General features: G+C 55.6%; 1 protein-coding gene across 1 annotated transcript; it reads right to left on the minus strand.

Annotated features, from left to right (window-relative positions):
• Nucleotides 1–2782: 2782 nt before the first annotated feature.
• On the minus strand, nt 2783–12981 carry LOC127037072 (cytochrome P450 2G1-like). The gene is made up of 10 exons (XM_050928553.1): nt 12927–12981; nt 10888–11109; nt 9629–9791; nt 8124–8273; nt 7876–8036; nt 6904–7080; nt 5727–5868; nt 5201–5388; nt 4402–4543; nt 2783–3014 (listed from the first exon to the last, which is right to left on the minus strand). Exons 2-10 carry the CDS (start codon nt 11062–11064, stop codon nt 2833–2835), a joined length of 1482 nt encoding a protein of 493 aa, XP_050784510.1. The 5' UTR covers nt 11065–11109; nt 12927–12981; the 3' UTR covers nt 2783–2832.
• Nucleotides 12982–19604: the final 6623 nt, after the last annotated feature.

A 19604-nucleotide genomic window follows, 5' to 3' on the forward strand; every position in this document is an offset into this window, starting at 1 on the left:
TCGGGCCAAGCGCTGCCCAGACCCTGGCTGAGATCAGGCCCCGTTGTGCCGGGAGCTGCTCAGACCCCGGCTGAGATCAGGGCCCCGTCATGCCGGGAGCTGCCCAGACCCCGGCTGAGATCAGGGCCCCGTCGCGCCAGGAGCTGCCCAGACCCCAGCCGATATCAGGGTCCCATCGCGCCGGGAGCTGCCTAGACCCCGACTGAGATCAGGGCCCTTTTACCAGTGAAGGAGCCTTACACAGTAATATCCCGAACCTCTATTTATTGATTAACAATCACCAAAGCAGGAGGCACCCACTGCACATACACTGCTCACCACTCCCAACAGAGCAGACAAACTTTTCCTGGTGACCAGTCACGATTAGATCTTCTGGAGACTCCAGCTTCTGCCCAGTGTCCTTGGCAGGGGATTGAGGTCTGGCAGCTCTGAGTTTGGGCTGGGGCCTGGAGTTGGTTCCAAAGAATTTCCTTTTGGACCCCAGTTTAAATTGCTAAACGTGAGCCCTGCTTTGCTAGACCTTCGCTAAGCGTTTTACTAAAATGTTTCAAGCGAATTCTGCGTCCAATCCTAACAGATGGCAAAACAATTCTTCACTCAGCCCCAGCCCACCCCCTTAGTGGATCTAAACTTTCCAAAACGAGACAGGAACAACCTCCCAAACTGAGTTATACAACACAGAGCAACAAGCACAGAACCAGCCAGAAACCACACAGAGAAACTGGAGGGCAGTGAGGACCTAGACGGCAGAGCAAGCCAGATTTCACAATCCCAACTGTTCCTTGCCAGACAGATGCTCTCAATAAAGTTTTCTGTAAACATCTTAAGATCGATGTCTTTAGCTGGTAGTGGTGGACACTGCTAGGCCAGGGGCCTTCTCCACGGCCCAGATTACATTGGGCTGATGCAATTTAGATGGGATGTGAGGATGTGACTTTCTGCTTCTTAGCTCATGACTGCTGCTCTCCTCATGTGGCTGCTGCTGCTTACTGGGAAGAAGGACTTCAGACCTAACATTATAGTCGTGTTACAGGGGGGAAACTGAGGAAGCAGGCAGTGACATGCCCAAGGTGATGCAACAGGTCACTGGCCGAGCTGAGGATAGAACCCAGGACTCCTGGTTCCTAGCCCTAAGCTGTAAATACTAGACCCAGAACCAAGGAATCCCAACTCCTGCTCTAACTACTAGACAATTCTCCCTTTCATAGATAGAACCCAGGAGTCCTGACTCCCAGCTTCCCGCCCCTTGCTCTAACACACTAGATTCTGCTGCCCTCCAAGAGCCAGAAATAGAACCCAGGAGTCCTGGCTCCCAGCACCCCCACTCTAACCAGTAGACCCCAATCCCCTCCCCGAGCCGGAGATGGACCCCAGGAGTCCTGACACCCAGGCCAGGCTGGGTCGACTGGAGCACAGTGTACAACTGTCACGGGGTCCCCGGGCGATGCTCTGGAGCTGCTCCCCACTAAGCCAGGCAGGACTTTGGGGAGCCTCCTCTCCCTCGGAGCAGACTGTCTGCAGGGCAAGAAGCTCACACAGCTTCACCTCCTGGGTCTCTCCTTGGAGCATTCAGCATCCTCTGCCCCTCCGTGTGCTTCCCCCAGCGAGTCGCCTCAGTGGGGTCCTGGGGAAGCCACAGGGTCCTGCCCCCCCACTTTGCAGTCAGACGTGACTCTCAGCCAGCCAGTAACACAGAGGTTTATTCGATGACAGGAACAGGGTCTAAAACAGAGCTTGTAGATACAGCGAACCGGACCCCTCAGCCGGGTCCATTCTGGGGGGCAATGAGCCAGACCCCCAGGTCTGCCCTCCACCCTTGACCCCAGCCAGCTCCAGACTAACAACCCCTCCCAGCCCCTCCTCTCTCCTCAGCCCCTTTCCCGGGCCAGGAGGTCACCTGATCCCTTTGTCTCCAACACCTTCAGCTGGCACCTTTGCGGGGGGGGGGGGGGGGGGGGCAGGCCATCAGTTGCTAGGAGACAGAGTGCCAGGCATTTAGGGGCACTGGCCCTTTGCTCTGCCAGATACTTAAGAACTGCCATGGGGACACTGAGGCACCAACACAGTACTCAGAGCAAACATCAAGAACTTTCCCAGTTCGTCACAACAACTGAAATCTGTTTTACACGGAGTGGCTGGGGCAGGCCAAAAACCCCCTTCAGAGGTGAATCTGAGACATAACAATCCCAACAGGCCGAGGGCAGCTGCGGGGACCACTTGCCAGCATTTAGGGTTGCCAGACACCTCGTTTTTGACTGGAATGCCTGGTCGAAAAGGGATCCTGGCAGCTCCAGTCAGCACCATTGAGTTGGCTGTTAAAAGTCTGGTCGGCAGCGCAGTGGGGCTAAGGCAGGCTTCCTACCTGCCCTGGCCGCGTTGCTGCCGGAAGTGGCTGGCATGTCTGGCTCCTAGGCATAGGGGTGGCCAAGGGACTCCGCATGCTGCCCCCGCCCCGAGTGCCAGCTCCGCAGCTCCCATTGGCCGGGAACTGCAGCCAATGGGAGCTGCAGGGACAGTGCTTCCGGATGGGAGAAGCGCGCAGAGCCGCCAGGCCACCCCTACGCCTAGGAGCCGGCCATGCCGTCCACTTCTGGGATCCACCTGAGGTAAGCGCAACCCGCACCCTGAACCTGCTCCCACACCCCAAACCCCTCACTTCTGTCCCCACCCCAGAGCCCGCACCCCCTCCCCCTCCTGCACCCCAATCCCTCCAGCCCCGTGAAAAGGAGCGAGTGGGGGAGAGTGAGCAACGGAGGGATGGGGGATGGAGTGAACGGGGGGGGCAGGAGCGTTTGGTGTTTTGCAATCGGAGAGTTGGCAACTCTACGACCGTCAGCGCTGGCGGAGGCAGAGCTGGTAGCGTGGCGGCACCTTCCCTAAATTGCTGACTTCGGGGGCCAGGCTGAGCTGCTGGGGGTCGACGGGCGAGCTGAGGGCGAAGCGCTGCAGGATGGTGGTGAAGAAGAGGAAGAGCTCCATGCGGGCCAGCGCCTCGCCCAGGCACACCCGCTTCCCTGGGCAATAACACATCGTTAGCACTGACCGGCCAGGCCCGGCAATCACGGTACAATCTCTGCAGCCCTGGCTCTTACTGGGGGTTTTCCCCATAACCCCTCCCACCTGGGCGGGAGCCAAGTGCCACCGGGGCTGGTAACCCGCCCACTTTGCAGTGTGAAAGCAGGCTAGGGCCATCCAGTTCCCGTCTTCCTCCAGCGCCTGCCCCGCCACGTGCGCCAGAGCCAGGCCAGTTCTCCCACTGGTCACGGGACAGAATCCGTGCGGCTCCTTCCCCGCAGCGTTAACCCAGGGGGTCTGCCCCCCGGGGTCCTAGCAACACACACCGGTCAGCCCGGCACCAGCGAGGACACAGGTGCCCGTCAGCCAGGCACACGGAATGACAGACTCTGTGAGGGGGGAGCCACAGATCAGCCCGGGGCCAGGTGCTGCCAGCTAGTGAGTCCTTACTACAAAGACAATCACAGAGCTCGTTAAGGCTAACGGGCTGTGCTGAGTGTGAGGAGCAATCACTCCTCTCTTCTGGAGGAAGGGCAGCTATAAACCATGGAGCTCCAAAGGGCATCGCAGGGTCAACGCTAACCCCTCATCCCTTGTCTACATTGACTGAAACGGCTAATGCGGAATAGGTCCCCATGGGGATGGCTGCCTCAAGTCAGTTTCCTTGGGTAGACAAGCCCTGCAAGGAAAGCTGGGAATGGACCTCTAGGAGGAAGCAGAGAGAGAGAGAGCTTTTTGGGCACAGAGCCTGCTGGAGGGGCAGACAGGGATATTTCTGAGCCAGGAAACCGCCTGCTGCTGTTTGTTTCTCCAGCATGCACAGAAACAAGACTTTGTGGGTGGTTCTCTGTCCACTGACGACAGACTTGGCTTCTATTTCTCCTCCCCGTGGAAACCAGCCGGGGGTTGGCTAAACAGCCTAGTAACATGAAGGCTGTGGGGGCCGGGGTGGGGGGAGAATCTGATCACTCTGTATAAATTCATCAGGGCTGGGGAAGGCCAGAAACAAATGGGGATGAACGGGCCAGGAACCAACAGCAGAGGCTAGAAATGAGCAGAAAGTTTCTAGCCCCCAGAGACGGGAGCCTTATGGTTCCCCTCCGGCCCTACGTTCCCACGGGGCTCTGAGTATCGACATTAGGTGAGAAGTCACCAGTAGAAAGAGCAAAAACTGATCACGGTCGAGCTGGAATTTTCACAAGCCCCCAAATAACCTGAGAGCAACAGCCCCACCCTTAGCCACCCCGCCCACCTCCCAGCACGTCCCCACCGCTTCCCAAGCAGGAAGGGGAGAGAAAGCCCTGGCCCTGTTTTACAGCCGGGCAAATGGAGGAGACGGGCCGGAGCCCAGCACTCCTCAAGGACCAGACGCCTAGAGGGACACACCTGCAGAGAAGGGCAGAAAGGCATTCTGCTTCCTGAAGCAGCCGTTCTCGTTTAGAAACCGCTCGGGGGTGAAAGTTTCGGGGTCTTTATGTTCTTCTGGGTCAAAATGCACCGTGCTCAGCAGGGGGTAGACATACGTCCCCTGGGAAAGCAGCGAAAACCAGAATGAGCTGCTGGGACTCTGCTGGAGGGAGTGTTTTCCGATCTCAGCTCCCCCGGGTCAATCCGGAATCACCCAGTGAATGCAATGGGGGGCTGGGCTGGATTCTGATCTCAGCCTCCCGGGGGTCAATCCAGTGCAATGGGGGGCAAGGCTGGATTCAGATCTCAGCCTCCCGGGGGTCAATCCAGTGCAATGGGTGGGGGGGCAGGCTGGATTCTGATCTCAGCCTCCCAGGGGTCAATCCAGTGCAATGGGGGTCCAGGCTGGATTCTGATCTCAGCCTCCTAGGGGTCAATCCAATGCAATGGTGGTCCAGGCCGGATTCTGATCTCAGCTTCCCGGGGGTCAATCCAGTGCAATGGGGGGGCCAGGCTGGACTCTGATCTCAGCCTCCTAGGGGTCAATCCAGTGCAATGGGGGGGGGGCCCAGGCTGGATTCTGATCTCAGCCTCTGGGGGTCAATCCAGTGCAATGGAGGCGGGGGGCGGGGGCAGGCTGGATTCTGAACTCAGCCTCCCAGGGGTCAATTCAGAGTCACCACCAATTGCAGTGGGGCCCGGGTTGGATTTGGATCGCAGCTCTCCCAGGGCAATCACTGCTTTAGCTGTGCCCAGCCCCTCTCCCGGGTGGCCTCACCTGGGGGATAAGGTACCCCCGGAACCAGGTGTCTCTGATCACGGTGTGCGGGAGGCTCATTGGCAGGATGTCGCTGAATCGCTGGATCTCGTGCAGCGTAGCGTCCGTGTACGGCATCCTGCCCCGGTCCTCCGCGGTGGGCGCGCGGTCCCTCCCGATCACCACGTCAATTTCCTGATGGATTTTCTCTTGGGGGGGCGGGAGAGAGGGGAATTAGCAGCCTCACAGCAGGGGGCAAAGCTCAGCGCTGGGCAGGGGCTTTGGGCGGGGCCATTGCTGAACTATAACGCAGGCTGGTCCCTGGGATCCTAGCCATGGTCTCGGGGTGGCTCGGCCGCTGGTAGGGAGCTGACCGCTGGGGATTTGTGGCCCTAAGGGGTCAAATCCTCACCTCAGCCTCATTCTGCTGATGTCAATGGAGCTACAGCTGGGCTCTCTGGGGGGTTTGCCCCGAGGGAAACGGGGAAATCTCGACTAAGCAGGGGAAATGTTTCCTGCCGTTCTTAGGGCCGCTCCTCTGCCTTACCTTGGACCTGTGGGTATTTCAGCAGGATCAGGAAGCCGTAGCGCAGGGTGGTGCTGATGGTCTCCGTCCCGGCAAAGAATAAATTGAAGGTGGCCATGACCAGGTTCTCCAGGGAAAACTCGGTAACTGGATTCTGCTTCTCCTGGAGAAAGGTAGAAACATCACCCTCCCGCCGAGCTCCTATCCAGCGCGTCCCCGCCAGGGCTGTCCCAAGGCGGGTCAGTACCATTCTCCAGATGGGGAAATGGACGCACAGACAGGGAGGTGCCCTTCCCAAAACTACCCAAGGAGTGGCCAACTCTGTCCCAGTCCTGGGCTCTATCCACTAGGCCACATTGCCTCCCTACAGGGTCCTGTTAGCAAAAGTCCCTCCTTTAGGATATAACATTCTCAGTGGCTGCAGTTATCGGTCCATCCTGCTGATTTAACACCCTGGCAGAGCATGTGTCCTGTCTCAAGGCTGGTCCACAGATAGGATGACAACCTACTACTGCTGCCAGCAAACAGGATTACTCCTGGAGCTCATGGAGCTGAGAGCTGAGCTAAAGGTTTGAAGTCAAATCCCTGCTGCCAAAAAAATGAGACCGGGTTTTCCATTTTTCCTTATTAAAAAAAAAAGTTTCAGGGAAAGCTGGTGTTTCCCACAGAACAATCTGTGGTGTCAGAAACGGAATTTATTGCTAGAATAGAAAATCCCAATGAGAGGTTTTCAACCGACCCTAGTGAACTCCGAGAGCAACTACTCAACCAGAGCAAAATTTTTCGGCTGAAATGTTCACCCCAAAATGCAGCTTGAGGGTCAACCGAAACACACAGCGAATTCACAGTCAATTTGCTCAATTGTTTCAGCCAATACAAAATTCTGAAAAAACATTTTCAAAACAAAGCGGTTTGATCTTTTCATTTGTTCCAAAGGTTACGAGTCTGAAGTGAATCAGGCCGCGCACCCCATCATTAAAGTCTCAAATTGTTTTCAGTTTGCCAAAAAATTCTCATTTGCGGTCAGCCGGAAATGAATTTTTTTACTGGTTTTTTTTGGCCTAGTCAGTAGTTGGCCAGTCAAGCCAGCAGGTCTAGCTCCGCTCTGCACACAGGGTCAAGCTTGGCTGGTGAGGGAGGGGCACAGTTTGCAGTCGAGCCGAGCTGAGCTCCGAGGCGAGGCCCCGTTGTTAATTACCTGCTCCATTTTAACCAAGAAGCAGTCGATGAAGTTCTGGGGGGCGTTGAGATCCAGGGTCGCCTGCTGCAGTTTGATTCTCTCCAAAATAAAGTTGATTATCTCCTGGGAGCATTTGCTTCCCGTTTGGTGAGGCCCAGGAATCTTCTCCAGAATGCCAGGGAAGGCATTGTACAGCTGTACGGAAGGAAATCCAGCTGTTTAATCAGCTCAGATTTCAATGGGGGGGGGTCTCGTCCCTCACTAGTGACTGCTCCGCATTGAGGGTAACAACCTACTATTTCTGCTGCTTCCTGGTGCCATCTCTTTCCCTGCAGTGGTGGGGCCTGTGCTCTGGGGCTTAAGTTTGGGGGTTCTGATCCTGCTCTGCCCCATAGGGGAGCTTGTGCTTTATTAACTCTTTTATGCATTGGATTATTAGAGAACCACCCATCCCAGCTAGATACCTTAGACAATGTCAACGGGTGACTTTGGCCTGTTTTTGTTTAATAAATATTAGATCATCTTAAATTTCTGCCTGACCCTCCACCTCACCTGCCTTCCCAAATTTGATCTGAAATACACGGTATCAGCGATCGGTAAAAATCCAGCCATCTCTGGGGTGGAGCTGGCAGCTTCGCTCCTCCAGCATTGAAATACAACCACTTCTGAGGCAGGGGTGGCAGGGGTGGCAGCTGTTTATAACAGGGCCCCCACACTGTGCTGTGATGCAGATGCCTCCGAGATTAGGGAAAATGGAGATCACTTGCCCAGCACTAAAATGCAGCCACGTCTGGGGTGGAACACAGCAGCTGCTTAGTAGCAACACTTTAGGACAGGAAGTGAGGATGGGGAATTTTTGTACGGGGCGGAAGGGGATTGTAACTAGCCAGAGCTCTGAGTTGACGCTCATTTCTGATCACTGGACAGTTCAGTTCTGGAAGCCTGGGGGAAAATGCCATGGACGGGGGTCAGGGTCCCTGCCGGCCATACCTGGGCCGAGGTTAAACCTGCGGAACGGAACCGCTTGAATATAAGCTTGTTCAGGGCGATGAATTTCTCGTCCTTGTAGTCAAAGCGGTTCCCGAAGACAATGGAGCAGATGATGTTGGAGACAGCCTGGCTCAGGTTAAAGATGGGATCAAAGGGTGCCCCTAATGGAAAGAAAGGACAGAGCAATGAGACCGGGCCAATGCTCTCGGCATATTTCAGGGGAACGGAGAGAGACAAACTGCCCAGACCTTGGGTTTTCCGGAGCTCTTCCACCAGACACTGGGCCTCCTCCTGGATCCGCTCCTCGATGGATCGCTTCCCCATGCCGAAGTTCCGCAGCACGGTGAGGGAGAACCGGCGCAGCTGCCGCCACCGCTCCCCATTGGCAAAAACCACCCCTGGCAAGCGGATGATGGAGAAGGTTAGTGCTTTTCGGGAGGTGGCTGGGAGATCGGGCTGTTCTCTTACACACACACACACACACACACAGAGAGAGCAAATCAGGCTGTTCACACACACACAAAATTTCACTTTTGTCAAAAATGTCAAGGGTTTGGCAGAAAGCCGAAATCCCAACGGCTTCAATTCTTTTCAATTCCTGGTGCGTCATGGGAGATGTTGTGCAGTGAGGGAACCCGGACCATGAGTTCATGAGATGCCCACACTACATCTCCCAGGATGCAACTTGGTCTTGGTGCGGGGGCAGTGGCGCCTCATGGCAGTCGTGTAGCCATGGTGCATCCTGGGAGATGTAGTCCATCTCTGTTTTCTTTGGAAAACAGACATTTTTCACAAAACATTTTGTTTAATTAAAAAAAGAACCCGTTTGCCACTGAATCACAATTTCAACAGGGAATTTTTGACCAGCCCCCACACTTTTCTTTGGATTACAGTTACGAACTGCTAATGAGATCTTCTCCCCCCAGCACACAGGCAGCCTGCGGAACTCATTGCCAGCGGATGCTGTAAAGGCCAAAAGTACAACGGGGTTCAACAAAGAACTGGATCAGTTCCTGGAGGACGGGCCCATCAGTGGCTATTAGCCAAGGTGGTCAGGACACAACCCCAGGCTCCTGGTCCCCTCGCCTCCAACTGCCAGAAGCTGGGGCTGAACAACAGGGGATGGATCACGCGATGTTCATTCCCTCTGAAGCAGCTGGCCCTGGCCACTGTCAGCAGCCAGGACACTGGGCTGGATGGACTATGGGTCTGCTCCAGTGTGGCTGTTCTTATGCTCCAGCGGAAGTTGAAGCTAGATAAATTTAGACTAGAAATAAGGTGTAAATTTTTAACAGTGCCGGTAATTAACTCGGGGGCAGGTGGGTGGGAATGGCTTCTCCATCGCTGCAGATGCTTCAGTCAAGACTGGCTGTTTTTTCTGACGGCTCGGCTCTAGCTCAATAGGAATCCAGTCAGGGCAGGTCTCTGGGCCGGAGCGAGGCAGGAGGTCAGAGCGGACCATCCCGGTGGTCCCGTCTGGCCTGGGACTCTCTAACCGCACACCCCAGCAGACGGGCCGACACGGAGCCGATACACAGCGTGTCTATGGCAAGGGCAGGTCCTTTGGGTCCGTTCTGGGTTTATACAGGACCCCGCCCAAGGCCGCATGAGCAGGGAGACAAAGCGAGCTGCCCATGTCAAGCGGCCGAGAGGGGAAGAGATCCCAGGTCACCAGGATCCTGTCCCCTACACCTCTCTGCTGCCTTCCCCCTGCACATGGGACGCTGGCGGAGACCCGGTGGAGAGCGCTCACCATGCCCATTGAAATCCTTAGAGAATGCCGGGATCTCCCCGCGCCCGCTGAACTCCTCAGCCTGGTCCACCAGGGCCTCCTTCACCGCCTGGTAGCCGCACAGCACCACCACCCGCCGGGAGCCCAGGTGCACCGTGAACACCTGGCCGTACTTATCCTGCAGCTGCACAGACGGGGATGGAGACAAGGGGCTGAGTTTCTGAGCACCCATCAGCGTGGGGGGCTTGGCTGTGTTCACTCCATCGCCTGTCCTGCTGGACCGGCACATGGAACGATGTCTAAACCTCCATACGCTAGAGCGATATGGGCCCACCCACCCATCCATCTATCTCTCCTGCTTGCCATCCCTCCCTCCATCCATCCACCCCCCCACGCACCCCTCCATCCATCCATCCATCTCTGCCTCCATCCACTCCCCCATGCACTCCTCCATCCATCCACCCCCCCATGCACCCCTCCATCCATCCATCCATCTCTGCCTCCAGCCACTCCCCCATGCACTCCTCCATCCATCCACCCCCCCATGCATCCCTCCATCCATCCATCCCATCATGCACCCATCCCTCCACACACCCCTCCATCCATCCATCCCTGCCTCCATCCCACCACACACACCTCCATCCATCCCTCCGTCCCTCCCTCCATCCATCCTTCCCACCACTCACCCATCCCTCCCTCCCTCCCTCCATCCCTCCCTCCATCCATCCCACCATGCACCCATCCCTCCCCACACCCCTCCATCCATCCCTCCATCCCTGCCTCCCTCCCACCACACACACCTCCATCCATCCATCCATCCCTCCCTCCATCCATCCCACCATGCACCCATCCCTCCCCACACCCCTCCATCCATCCATCCCTCCATCCCACCACACACACCTCCATCCATCCATCCGTCCCTCCCTCCCTCCGTCCTTCCCACCACTCACCCATCCCTCCCTCCCTCCCTCCCCACACTCCTCCATCCATCCCTCCATCCCTGCCTCCCTCCCACCACACACACCTCCATCCATCCATCCGTCCCTCCCTCCATCCTTCCCACCACGCACTCATCCCTCCCCATACCCCTCCATCCATCCATCCCTCCACCTCTGCCTCCCTCCCACCACACACCCCTCCATCCAATCAATGCCTCCCTCCAGCTCATTCCCATAGGTATCCCCCAATGGAGCTGTGGCCCATCGACAGCAGCTGGGGCTCGGCCCCCGGTGCCTCAGGGAAGCAGGGCAGCTCTGCCTCAGCGGGGGATCAGAACTCACCTTCTCCAAGGAGCGGATAACATTGGTCCTGTCCAGCTGCAGAAAGTTCCCCAGCAGGGGCAGGGGGGTGGGGCCCGGCGGCAGCTTCCCTTGCTGGCTCTGGCTCTTCCACACCGAGGCCAGGAGGATGCAGCAGAGGCAGAGGAGGAGGAGAAGGGAGGCCGACACCAGCTCCATTGGAGACGATCCGGTGGGCAGTGGGCGTCCCTGGGCATTGAACCCCTGAGGAGGGCAGCAGGACGGCCGGGTTATAAGGCCCGCGTGCTCCAGCCCAGGGGCGGTTGTGCAATCCTTTCTGATGCGCCCGGGTGGCTCATTAATCGGCGTTAGATATTAATTGCTGGTGTCGCTACAAAATTCCCCCCATGGCCCCGACCCCACCGCCAGGCTCTTTCTCCAGGGGAAAGTTGAGTGTCTGCCCCTCCTCAGCCTCTTGCGGTATGTCCAATGCTGCAAAACCATCCCCAAAATATGCCAGGCAGCCAGTCCGAGAGCTCGGGCTGCATAGCCACTGCCGCTTGGGCTGGGGCGTGGGAATGAGCCCCACTCCCTGAGATGCGCTGCACCAAGGTTTTCTGTCACAGTGTCAACATGCCCTGTGGAGTCCCACCCAGCCCAGGACCCGCCTGCGGGGTTCTGGCTTCTAACCCCAGGGCCCAGGTCTCAGTTATTCCTGCTCTAGGAATGGGGAGGAAGCTGGTGCTTTAAATCCCCTTTGTGCTGCTTATCACTTGGCCATGGGAAGCTAGAGCAGCCTCAGGGCTGGTCTAACTCATGCTCTGGCCCCTGTGAGACAGGGAATAGCCACCACACAGTGTGTTCCAGGTACACCCCCGATCTCTTCCACATACACGTACACTGGGAGCAGGGTCCTTATGCCAGCTCCACACTGGTTGGGGAGGCGCCTGCAGAGGGGAGCAGATTCTCAGAGCACCAATCCTGGCAGGGAGTGAACGTGGCTGAGAACTGGGGCCTCTCTGCCAGAGACCTGATACACACTCGGGTTGCTGCCGTGCCCGAAGCACTGACCTGTTTCCATGTCTCCTGCAGTTCCACAGACCCTCCTCTCATACATCATGCCCCTGGGTTGGCATCAGCCACCCCCTTCCATCCAGCTCCCAGATCTTTGCCCTACTCCCTCCGGCTTCCAAGTGGTGCTATGATCCAGCTGGCGTGGGTGGCCAAGCGAGAACGTACAGGGTTAATATGTCACTGCACTGGGTAATAGATCAATGCAAAGTCCAGTTTATTCAATGTCTAACCACTGACCCAGGGACCAACCAGCTGGCACCTGGGCAGATCTAATCGTTGGGGAGGGAGATTAAGAGCTGACCACCATAGCTGCCAGCGGCAGGAGGGCTTGGGTAAGCCGGTGGCAAAACTGTCTAGCACCCCCTCAACAGGGGAACTTGATACCAGACACTTCTGTGTTCTTGGGGAACCAGGGTGCAGTATCCAGCCTGATTCCTGAAAGACTCCCCCTCCCACCCCCCAGCCTCTGCTTAAACCAAAATCCATCAGAGAAAAGAACTTGCAGAGAGCAGTGAAGGGTGTTGGGAGACAGACCTAGACCCCTCCTGCCAAGGGTGACAAGATTAAGACATCCCCATTAGCATACAGAATGGAGAGCAGAGAAACTCCCCTAGCCTCCTCTGCGTGAAAGATGGGACAGGAAGACATCTCCATTTGCATACAGAATGGAGAACCAAGAACCACACTGAATTCTGGGACCAGAGAAAGCAGGGAAGCACTGCATCATGGGAATCTCTGCTCCAGATGCTAACGAACCTATGTCTGCACACACCCAGCTCAGCAATTATCAGACCAATTCTAGTCATGAATCCTTAATTGATATCCAAATAGCAAAGTCGCTTAGTTGCATTGTGAGCTCCCTGGAAGAAAACACCACCCACAGCTAAGAGTGATCCGCTCCTTTTGTCTAGGCTAAAGAAAACCCTTCAGTTATCAGCCTTACCTAGAAACAAATCGATTGTTCTCCTTTCAACAATTGTATTTTCTCTACAAAAATCCCGACTCACCCTCGAGTTAGTGTGCTGATGCTCAGATCCAAACTCTGCATCAGTTCCACTAGGACTCCATACTGTCCTGACTGATCGTGCTGGGGACTCTGCCTGCCTCCTGCCCTCAGGACCCTCCGCTACCAGCATCATCTGAGAACCCCGACCAGTCCAAGCTTCAGGGGGTGGTGAGATCCCCTTCCTCTCTCTCTCTCTCTCCCCCTCTTCTCATGTTTCCTTTCTACCTTAGGTATTAACCTTTAATAATGTATGGTATATTGCTTTAGCCTCCTTGTGTAGTTATCACCAGTATTCAATAAATAACTTGTATGGTTAAGCTGGTTGCTTCTCTCTCTCTGGCTGAACCTTCCTCTTTTGTGTTTTTAGCTCCCCCCATTCACTCTGCAGCAAAGGCTTCTTTTACCTAAGCTAGAGATCCCTGCAGAGCCCAGAATCCTGTGGGGTTTGCTCATCAAGTGGATGTGATGCAGTAGGGACTGTCTGTGTGGGGAGTGGGAGAGCCGGGGAGGACTTTAGGGGATGGACGATGCCAGGGCCTGTAATCTGAGCTAGGTAAGGGAGGGGAAAGGTCAACACCTTTGCCCAGGAAGGGGACAAAGGAAGGGAGCGGCAGGAGGGAAGCAGTTTGAGTTTGGGCTTGGGGCTGTGTGGGCGGAATTCAGGGTATCCTAGCTAGGATCCAAGCACCCTGAAAGCCCAGAAGGACTCGGTGGAGGGGTCCTGACTGTGCCTGCAAGCCCTGCTGTAACCTGTGTTCCTGTTGTCCAATAAACCTTCTGTTTTACTGGCTGGCCGAGAGTCACTGTGGGTCTCAGGAAGAGGGGTGCAGGGCCGGACTCCCCCACACTCCGTGACAACTGGTGGCAGCGGTGGGATATACTGCACCCCAACAACGGGGAAGGTACTTGACCCGAGGTGCAGGACCCTAACCCAGGGATCGGGGAACGCCCAGGGGCACGGTGCAGAGAGGCTGCGGCCTCAGACCCAGCCAGCAAGAGAGAGCCGGTCCCCATCCCTGTCCCAGCTGCTGAGTTCCAGGCCGAGTTGCAGAAAGATCCCTCCTTGCGGAAGCACCGGGACCGGGCTGACCTTAGTGCGGTACAGACCATGAGGAGAGGTTGCAAGGAGAGGTTCCTGTGGGAGAAAGGGTTCCTGTACCGAGGATGGGCTCCCCCAGGGGAAGTAGAGTCATGGGGGATCAGGAGGCAGCTGGTGGTTCCCCAGAAGTTTCGTCACAAGCTGCTGTACCTGGCCCATGACATCCCTCTCGCAGGGCACCAGGGAATCCGGCGCACCAGGCAGAGGCTGCTACAGAACTTTTACTGGCCTGGGGTCTTTACCCAGGTCCGACAGTACTGCCAATCCTGTGACCCCTGCCAGAGGGTGGGGAAGGCCCGGGACAAGGGGAAAGCGGCTTTGAGGCCTTTACCCATCATAGAAGAACCTTTCCAGAAGGTGGCTATGGACATAGTGGGACCCCTCAGCAAGATGACCCGGTCAGGGAAGAAATACATCCTGGTGGTGGTGGATTTTGCCACTCGCTACCCCGAGGCGGTGGCCTTGTCCTCTATCGAAGCCGACACAGTGGCAGATGCGCTGCTGACAATTTTCAGCCGGGTGGGGTTCCCCAAGGAGGTCTTAACGGACCAGGGGTCCAACTTCATGTCGGCCCTGCTCCGGTCCTTATGGCAGAAATGTGGGGTCCAGCACAACTGGGCCTCAGCGTATCACCCCCAGTCCAACGGGCTGGTAGAAAGGTTCAACGGGACGCTGAAGATGATGCTAAAAACATTTATGAACCAGCATCCGCAGGACTGGGACAAGTACTTACCTCACCTGCTGTTCGCGTACAGGGAGGTGCCCCAGGGATCTACCGGGTTTTCACCTTTCGAACTGTTGTATGGAAGGCGGGTGAGGGGGCCCCTAGACCTGATGAGGGACGAATGGGAGGGGAAGGCCTCTCCCGAGGGAGAGTCAGTGGTGGAGTATGTCCTGACCTTTCGGGAAAGACTGGCCGAGCTCATGGGCCTGGCCAGGGAGAATCTGACCCGAGCCCAGAGGAGGCAGAAGGTCTGGTATGACCGCACGGCACGGGCCCGTGCCTTCGCCGCCGGAGATCAGGTGATGGTTCTCATCCCCGTGAGGAGAAACAAACTCCAGGCCGCCTGGGAAGGGCCCTTCAAGGTTATCAAGCAACTAAATGAGGTAAACTATGTGGTGGAGCTGTCAAACCGGGCACATCACCGTCGGGTGTACCATGTGAACATGATGAAACCATACTATGACAGGGGGAATGTGGTGTTGGCCGTGTGTGGACATTGGGAGGGGCAGGGAGATGACCCCTTAGTAGATCTATTCCCTGGGACAAAAGCTGGTTCCCCCCTGGAGGCGATTCCCCTCTCTGATCAGCTGACCCCGGGCCAGCACGCTGAGATCAGAGGGGTGCTGCATCTATACCGACAGCTGTTTTCCAACCAGCCTGGACGCACTAATTTGACTGTCCACCGGGTGGAGACCGGGTCACATCCCCCTATAAGATGCTCCCCTTTTCGGGTCACTGGTAAGACTGCCCAGGATCTTGAAAGAGAGGTCAGGGACATGCTGGCTTTGGGGGTGATCCAGCTGTCTTCCAGCCCTTGGGCCTCGCCAGTGGTGCTAGTTCCCAAGAAGGATGGGTCAATCCGGTTCTGTGTGGACTATCGAAAGCTCAATGCCATCACCGTATCTGATGCCTACCTTATGCCCAGGCCTGACGAGCTCCTAGACAAGCTAGGAGGTGCTCGGTACCTCACCACTATGGATCTTACCAAAGGCTACTGGCAAGTGCCGCTGGACGCAGATGCCAGGCTGAAATCGGCCTTTATCACCCCTCTGGGGCTCTACGAGTTTCTGACCCTGCCCTTCGGCCTCAAGGGAGCGCCGGCCACTTTCCAGCGCCTGGTGGATCAGCTACTGAGGGGGATGGAGAGTTTTGCCGTGGCATATATTGACGACATCTGCGTCTTCAGCCAGACCTGGGAGGACCACATGTCCCAGGTTAAACAAGTCCTGGACCGACTCCGAAAGGCTGGGTTAACAGTAAAGGCTGAGAAGTGCAAGGTGGGGATGGCTGAAGTATCTTACCTGGGCCATCGGGTGGGGAGCGGCTGCCTGAAGCCGGAACCAGCCAAGGTGGAGGTGATCAGAGACTGGCCTGCTCCCCAAACCAAAAAGCAGGTCCAGGCCTTTATTGGGATGGCGGGGTACTATCGAAGGTTCGTGCCCCACTTTAGTGCCATAGCCGGCCCCATCACTGAACTGTGCAAAAAGGGGAAGCCAGACAAGGTGATCTGGACTGAGCAGTGCCAGGAGGCTTTCCGGGCGCTGAAGGAGGCTCTGGTTAGCGACCCAGTTCTGGCAAACCCAGATTTTGACAAACCCTTTATGGTGTTCATCGATGCCTCAGACACGGGACCGGGGGCGATGTTAATGCAGGAGGATGAAAAGGGGGAGAGACACCCCATCGTGTACCTGAGTAAGAAGCTGCTACCCCGGGAACAAAGCTACGCGGCCATCGAGAAGGAATGCCTGGCCATGGTGTGGGCCCTTAAGAAGCTGGAGCCATATCTCTTTGGGCGACACTTCACCGTGTACACCGACCACTCTCCCCTGACCTGGCTGCACCAGATGAAAGGAGCCAACGCCAAGCTCCTGAGGTGGAGCCTGCTCCTGCAGGACTATGACATGGACGTGGTCCATGTGAAGGGAAGTGCCAACCTGACAGCGGATGCGTTGTCCCGGAGAGGGGACCCTGAACTTCCCCAGGTCACTGGGCAGAGTGACCCCGCTCAGTTCAGTCTCGAAGGGGGGAGAGATGTGATGGAGCAGGGACTGTCTGTGTGGGGAGTGGGAGAGCAGGGGAGGACTTTAGGGGATGAACGATGCCAGGGCTGTAACCTGAGCTAGGTAAGGGAGGGGAAAGCTTGACAGTGCTGATTGACCCGGTCCGCTCAGACTTGCTCTGTGAATGAATGTGTGGGTGGGGGTGAGTTCAGCCGGTTCTTGGGCTGGAGAAATCCAGCCCTGGGGAACCTAGGTCCTGAAGGAGAGCTCCATTGGGAGGGGACTGGTAGAAGGGAGAAGTAGAGCTCCATACGAATACACACGTGACACCAGCAGCACATTGATAGAATCACAGAATCCCCTTCACCAGAAAAGTAACCTGAATAAATGAGCATGTCCCAAAGTAATGGGCAAACCTGGTAACACTGGCATTAAAAAACTAGTTTGATTGAACTAGGAACACAGCAGCCAGCTTACATAACCTTCACCCACAGCCCACGTGAGCCAGCCAGCAGGGCAAAGGTGCAAAAGAGGCAAACAGTCTCAAGTGGTTTTAATAGGGAGCCAGCCAAGCCGTTGAGTAATATTTGAAAAGGGCTGGCTGTACAGCGGCATTTTGGCTGCAGCGCTGGGGTCACACAACAGCTTAACGAAGCCTAGGTGTGTAATTACAAGATTACTTATATAATTGTCTCTTGGCCATAGCGGAGCTAATTATTTATAGTCTACGCATGGAGTATGTTTTGTTATGGGCGGCAGTGTTGCCTAGTGGATAAAGCATTGACGTGGGATTCTTTCCCTGGCTTCCTGGGTGACCACGGGCAGTTGCTTCTCTTCCTCACTTCTTTGCTTCAGTTTCCCCATCTGTTAAACAGGGACAATGCTATTGCCCTCCATTGTAAAGTGTGTTGAGAGCCACTGATCAAACGCACTATACGAACACTCGGTCTGTTGATTATTATTGGACATCCACAGTGTACAAACACCAACAAGCCAACCCAGTTGGACTCCACTGCGCGTAAAAACACAAGAGCCCAGGAGACGAGGTGGAGTTGAGGTCAGGCTCAGTTAGCTATGCCCCTCCTGTCACTCAATTTTTTTCCTGACGTGCTGAACTCAAAGGGTTCAAACAGCATGACGCTGGCACCACAAAACCAAACAAATGGCAAGATTGGCCAGAAATTAGGAGCGTCGGGTATAGAATATATTTTGGCTTCCGGTTTCGTACGTCACATTTTCTCTGCCACCGTGAAGACTAGAAAGACGCTTAAAAAAACCCAAACCAAAACACAAGCAGAGCTCCCAGAGTCCCATGGCTCACGCGACTGGGGAGTTCAGACAGCACTCGCCTCCCTGAGAACCCCCCGAGGATGGCCAACACTGAGCAGCTGTGATCCAGAGTCAGGGGGTCACACTGATTCACACCCACCAGGGATCTGGCCCCGGGCCTCTTAACCTCTGAAGTCTACGTTTTTCAGAGTAACTAACAAAGCATCAACGCCTGAGACACTTTAAAGGGACTTTTTGGAAAGTGCGGCACGTCCACCCTATGAAAATCCGGGCCCTTGAAGGGGTCTTGAGTTGGCCCTTAAATGAACACATGATTCTATCTGCCAGGCGTCTGATCTGCCATGGCCCCAGCTCTCTCAGTGGGAGCTGAAAATGCCCATCATCCCCAAAACGGTCTTTCAGCAACCTCAGCGATCCTGAGATGAATTCACAGCAGGAGGGAAGGTGTTAAAGACACAGCCCCTTTCATCAGCTTACCCGTGGGCTGGTTGGCAGGGTGGGAGGAATTTAAACCTTCTCCCACAGGAGGCCTGGTGAGGAAAAATAAACAGCCTGGCTTTGCAGTAGCTAAACTGGGCCAAATTCTGCCCTTTTGAGAGCAACCAGAGCAGGAGAAATGTTAGTTTTCGCCACCTTCCTTCTGGCTATCGTGTCTCGTGGTGAAAGACACCGGATAGGTTTGCTGCCCTCCTGGGTCATACACTACGAAGCATGAGAAAGCTCCAGAGGATTTCAGACCTAGCCAGAAACACCCACCAAATGCGCCTCTAAGAGATGCGCTAGGATTCTGCCTTCGCCCCAAACACTGGTCGTTACCCTGAATGCTCCTTTGTTTCCAGTAAAACCACACGCAAATCTTCTCCATGCAGCAAGAGGAGTTTTCTGTCATTATTAAAAAGGCTAAATCTTGTGAATGGACGAATTGGAAAACTTGGACTTTTCAGGGGGCCTGAAAGAAATTCCCGGGACCTCCTGTGGCAAATGGGATAGTCACAGGAAAACTGGGATTCAGAGATTTTAAGGCCAATAATGACTATTACAATCAGTTAATTTGACCTTTACGGAGCCCACTAAGTTGTGTCTAATGAAATGATTCGGTCAGAGAACGGCCCCACAATAATTCCTGAAGCAGATCGTTCAGAAAAACATCCCCTCTTGATTTAAAAGTTGTCAGTGAAGGAGGATCCACCACTTCCCCAGGGAGTTCGTGCCCTAAGTTTCTGCCTTATTTCTAATGGGAATTTGTCTGGCTTTAACTTCCAGGAATTGGTTCTGCCTCTCTGCTCTAGCTTAACGGGCCCGTTAGGCCTGGGGAATGTATTGAGAAGCTGCGGGCGAGATCCCGACGAACTAAACAGACCGAGATACGTAAGCCTCACCCAGCAAGGCAATTTTCCAACCCTCCAATGGTTGTTGCAGCTTTTCTCTGCGCTCAAAATGCAAACAGCAGAACTGGTGGCAGCTTTCCCAGCTCTGCCACACCAGTGCCCAGTCCCGTTAACAACAGCAACCCGGCCAGCCCCGAGCATTCAACAGATCAGGACTCAAAAAAATCCCGGGATTGGC

Source organism: Gopherus flavomarginatus, chromosome 18 (genome assembly GCF_025201925.1).
Source record: "Gopherus flavomarginatus isolate rGopFla2 chromosome 18, rGopFla2.mat.asm, whole genome shotgun sequence".
Classification (NCBI taxonomy): domain Eukaryota; kingdom Metazoa; phylum Chordata; order Testudines; family Testudinidae; genus Gopherus; species Gopherus flavomarginatus.

Coding starts and splice junctions, on each gene's coding strand:
- LOC127037072 (XM_050928553.1), bottom strand. CDS start 11,064: ATGGAGCTGGTGTCGGCCTCCCTTCTCCTCCTCCTCTGCCTCTGCTGC. Junction 9,792..10,887: donor TTATCCGCTCCTTGGAGAAG/GTGAGTTCTGAT, acceptor CCGTCTGTGCAG/CTGCAGGATAAGTACGGCCA. Junction 3,015..4,401: donor CTTTCTGCCCTTCTCTGCAG/GTGTGTCCCTCT, acceptor GTTATTGCCCAG/GGAAGCGGGTGTGCCTGGGC.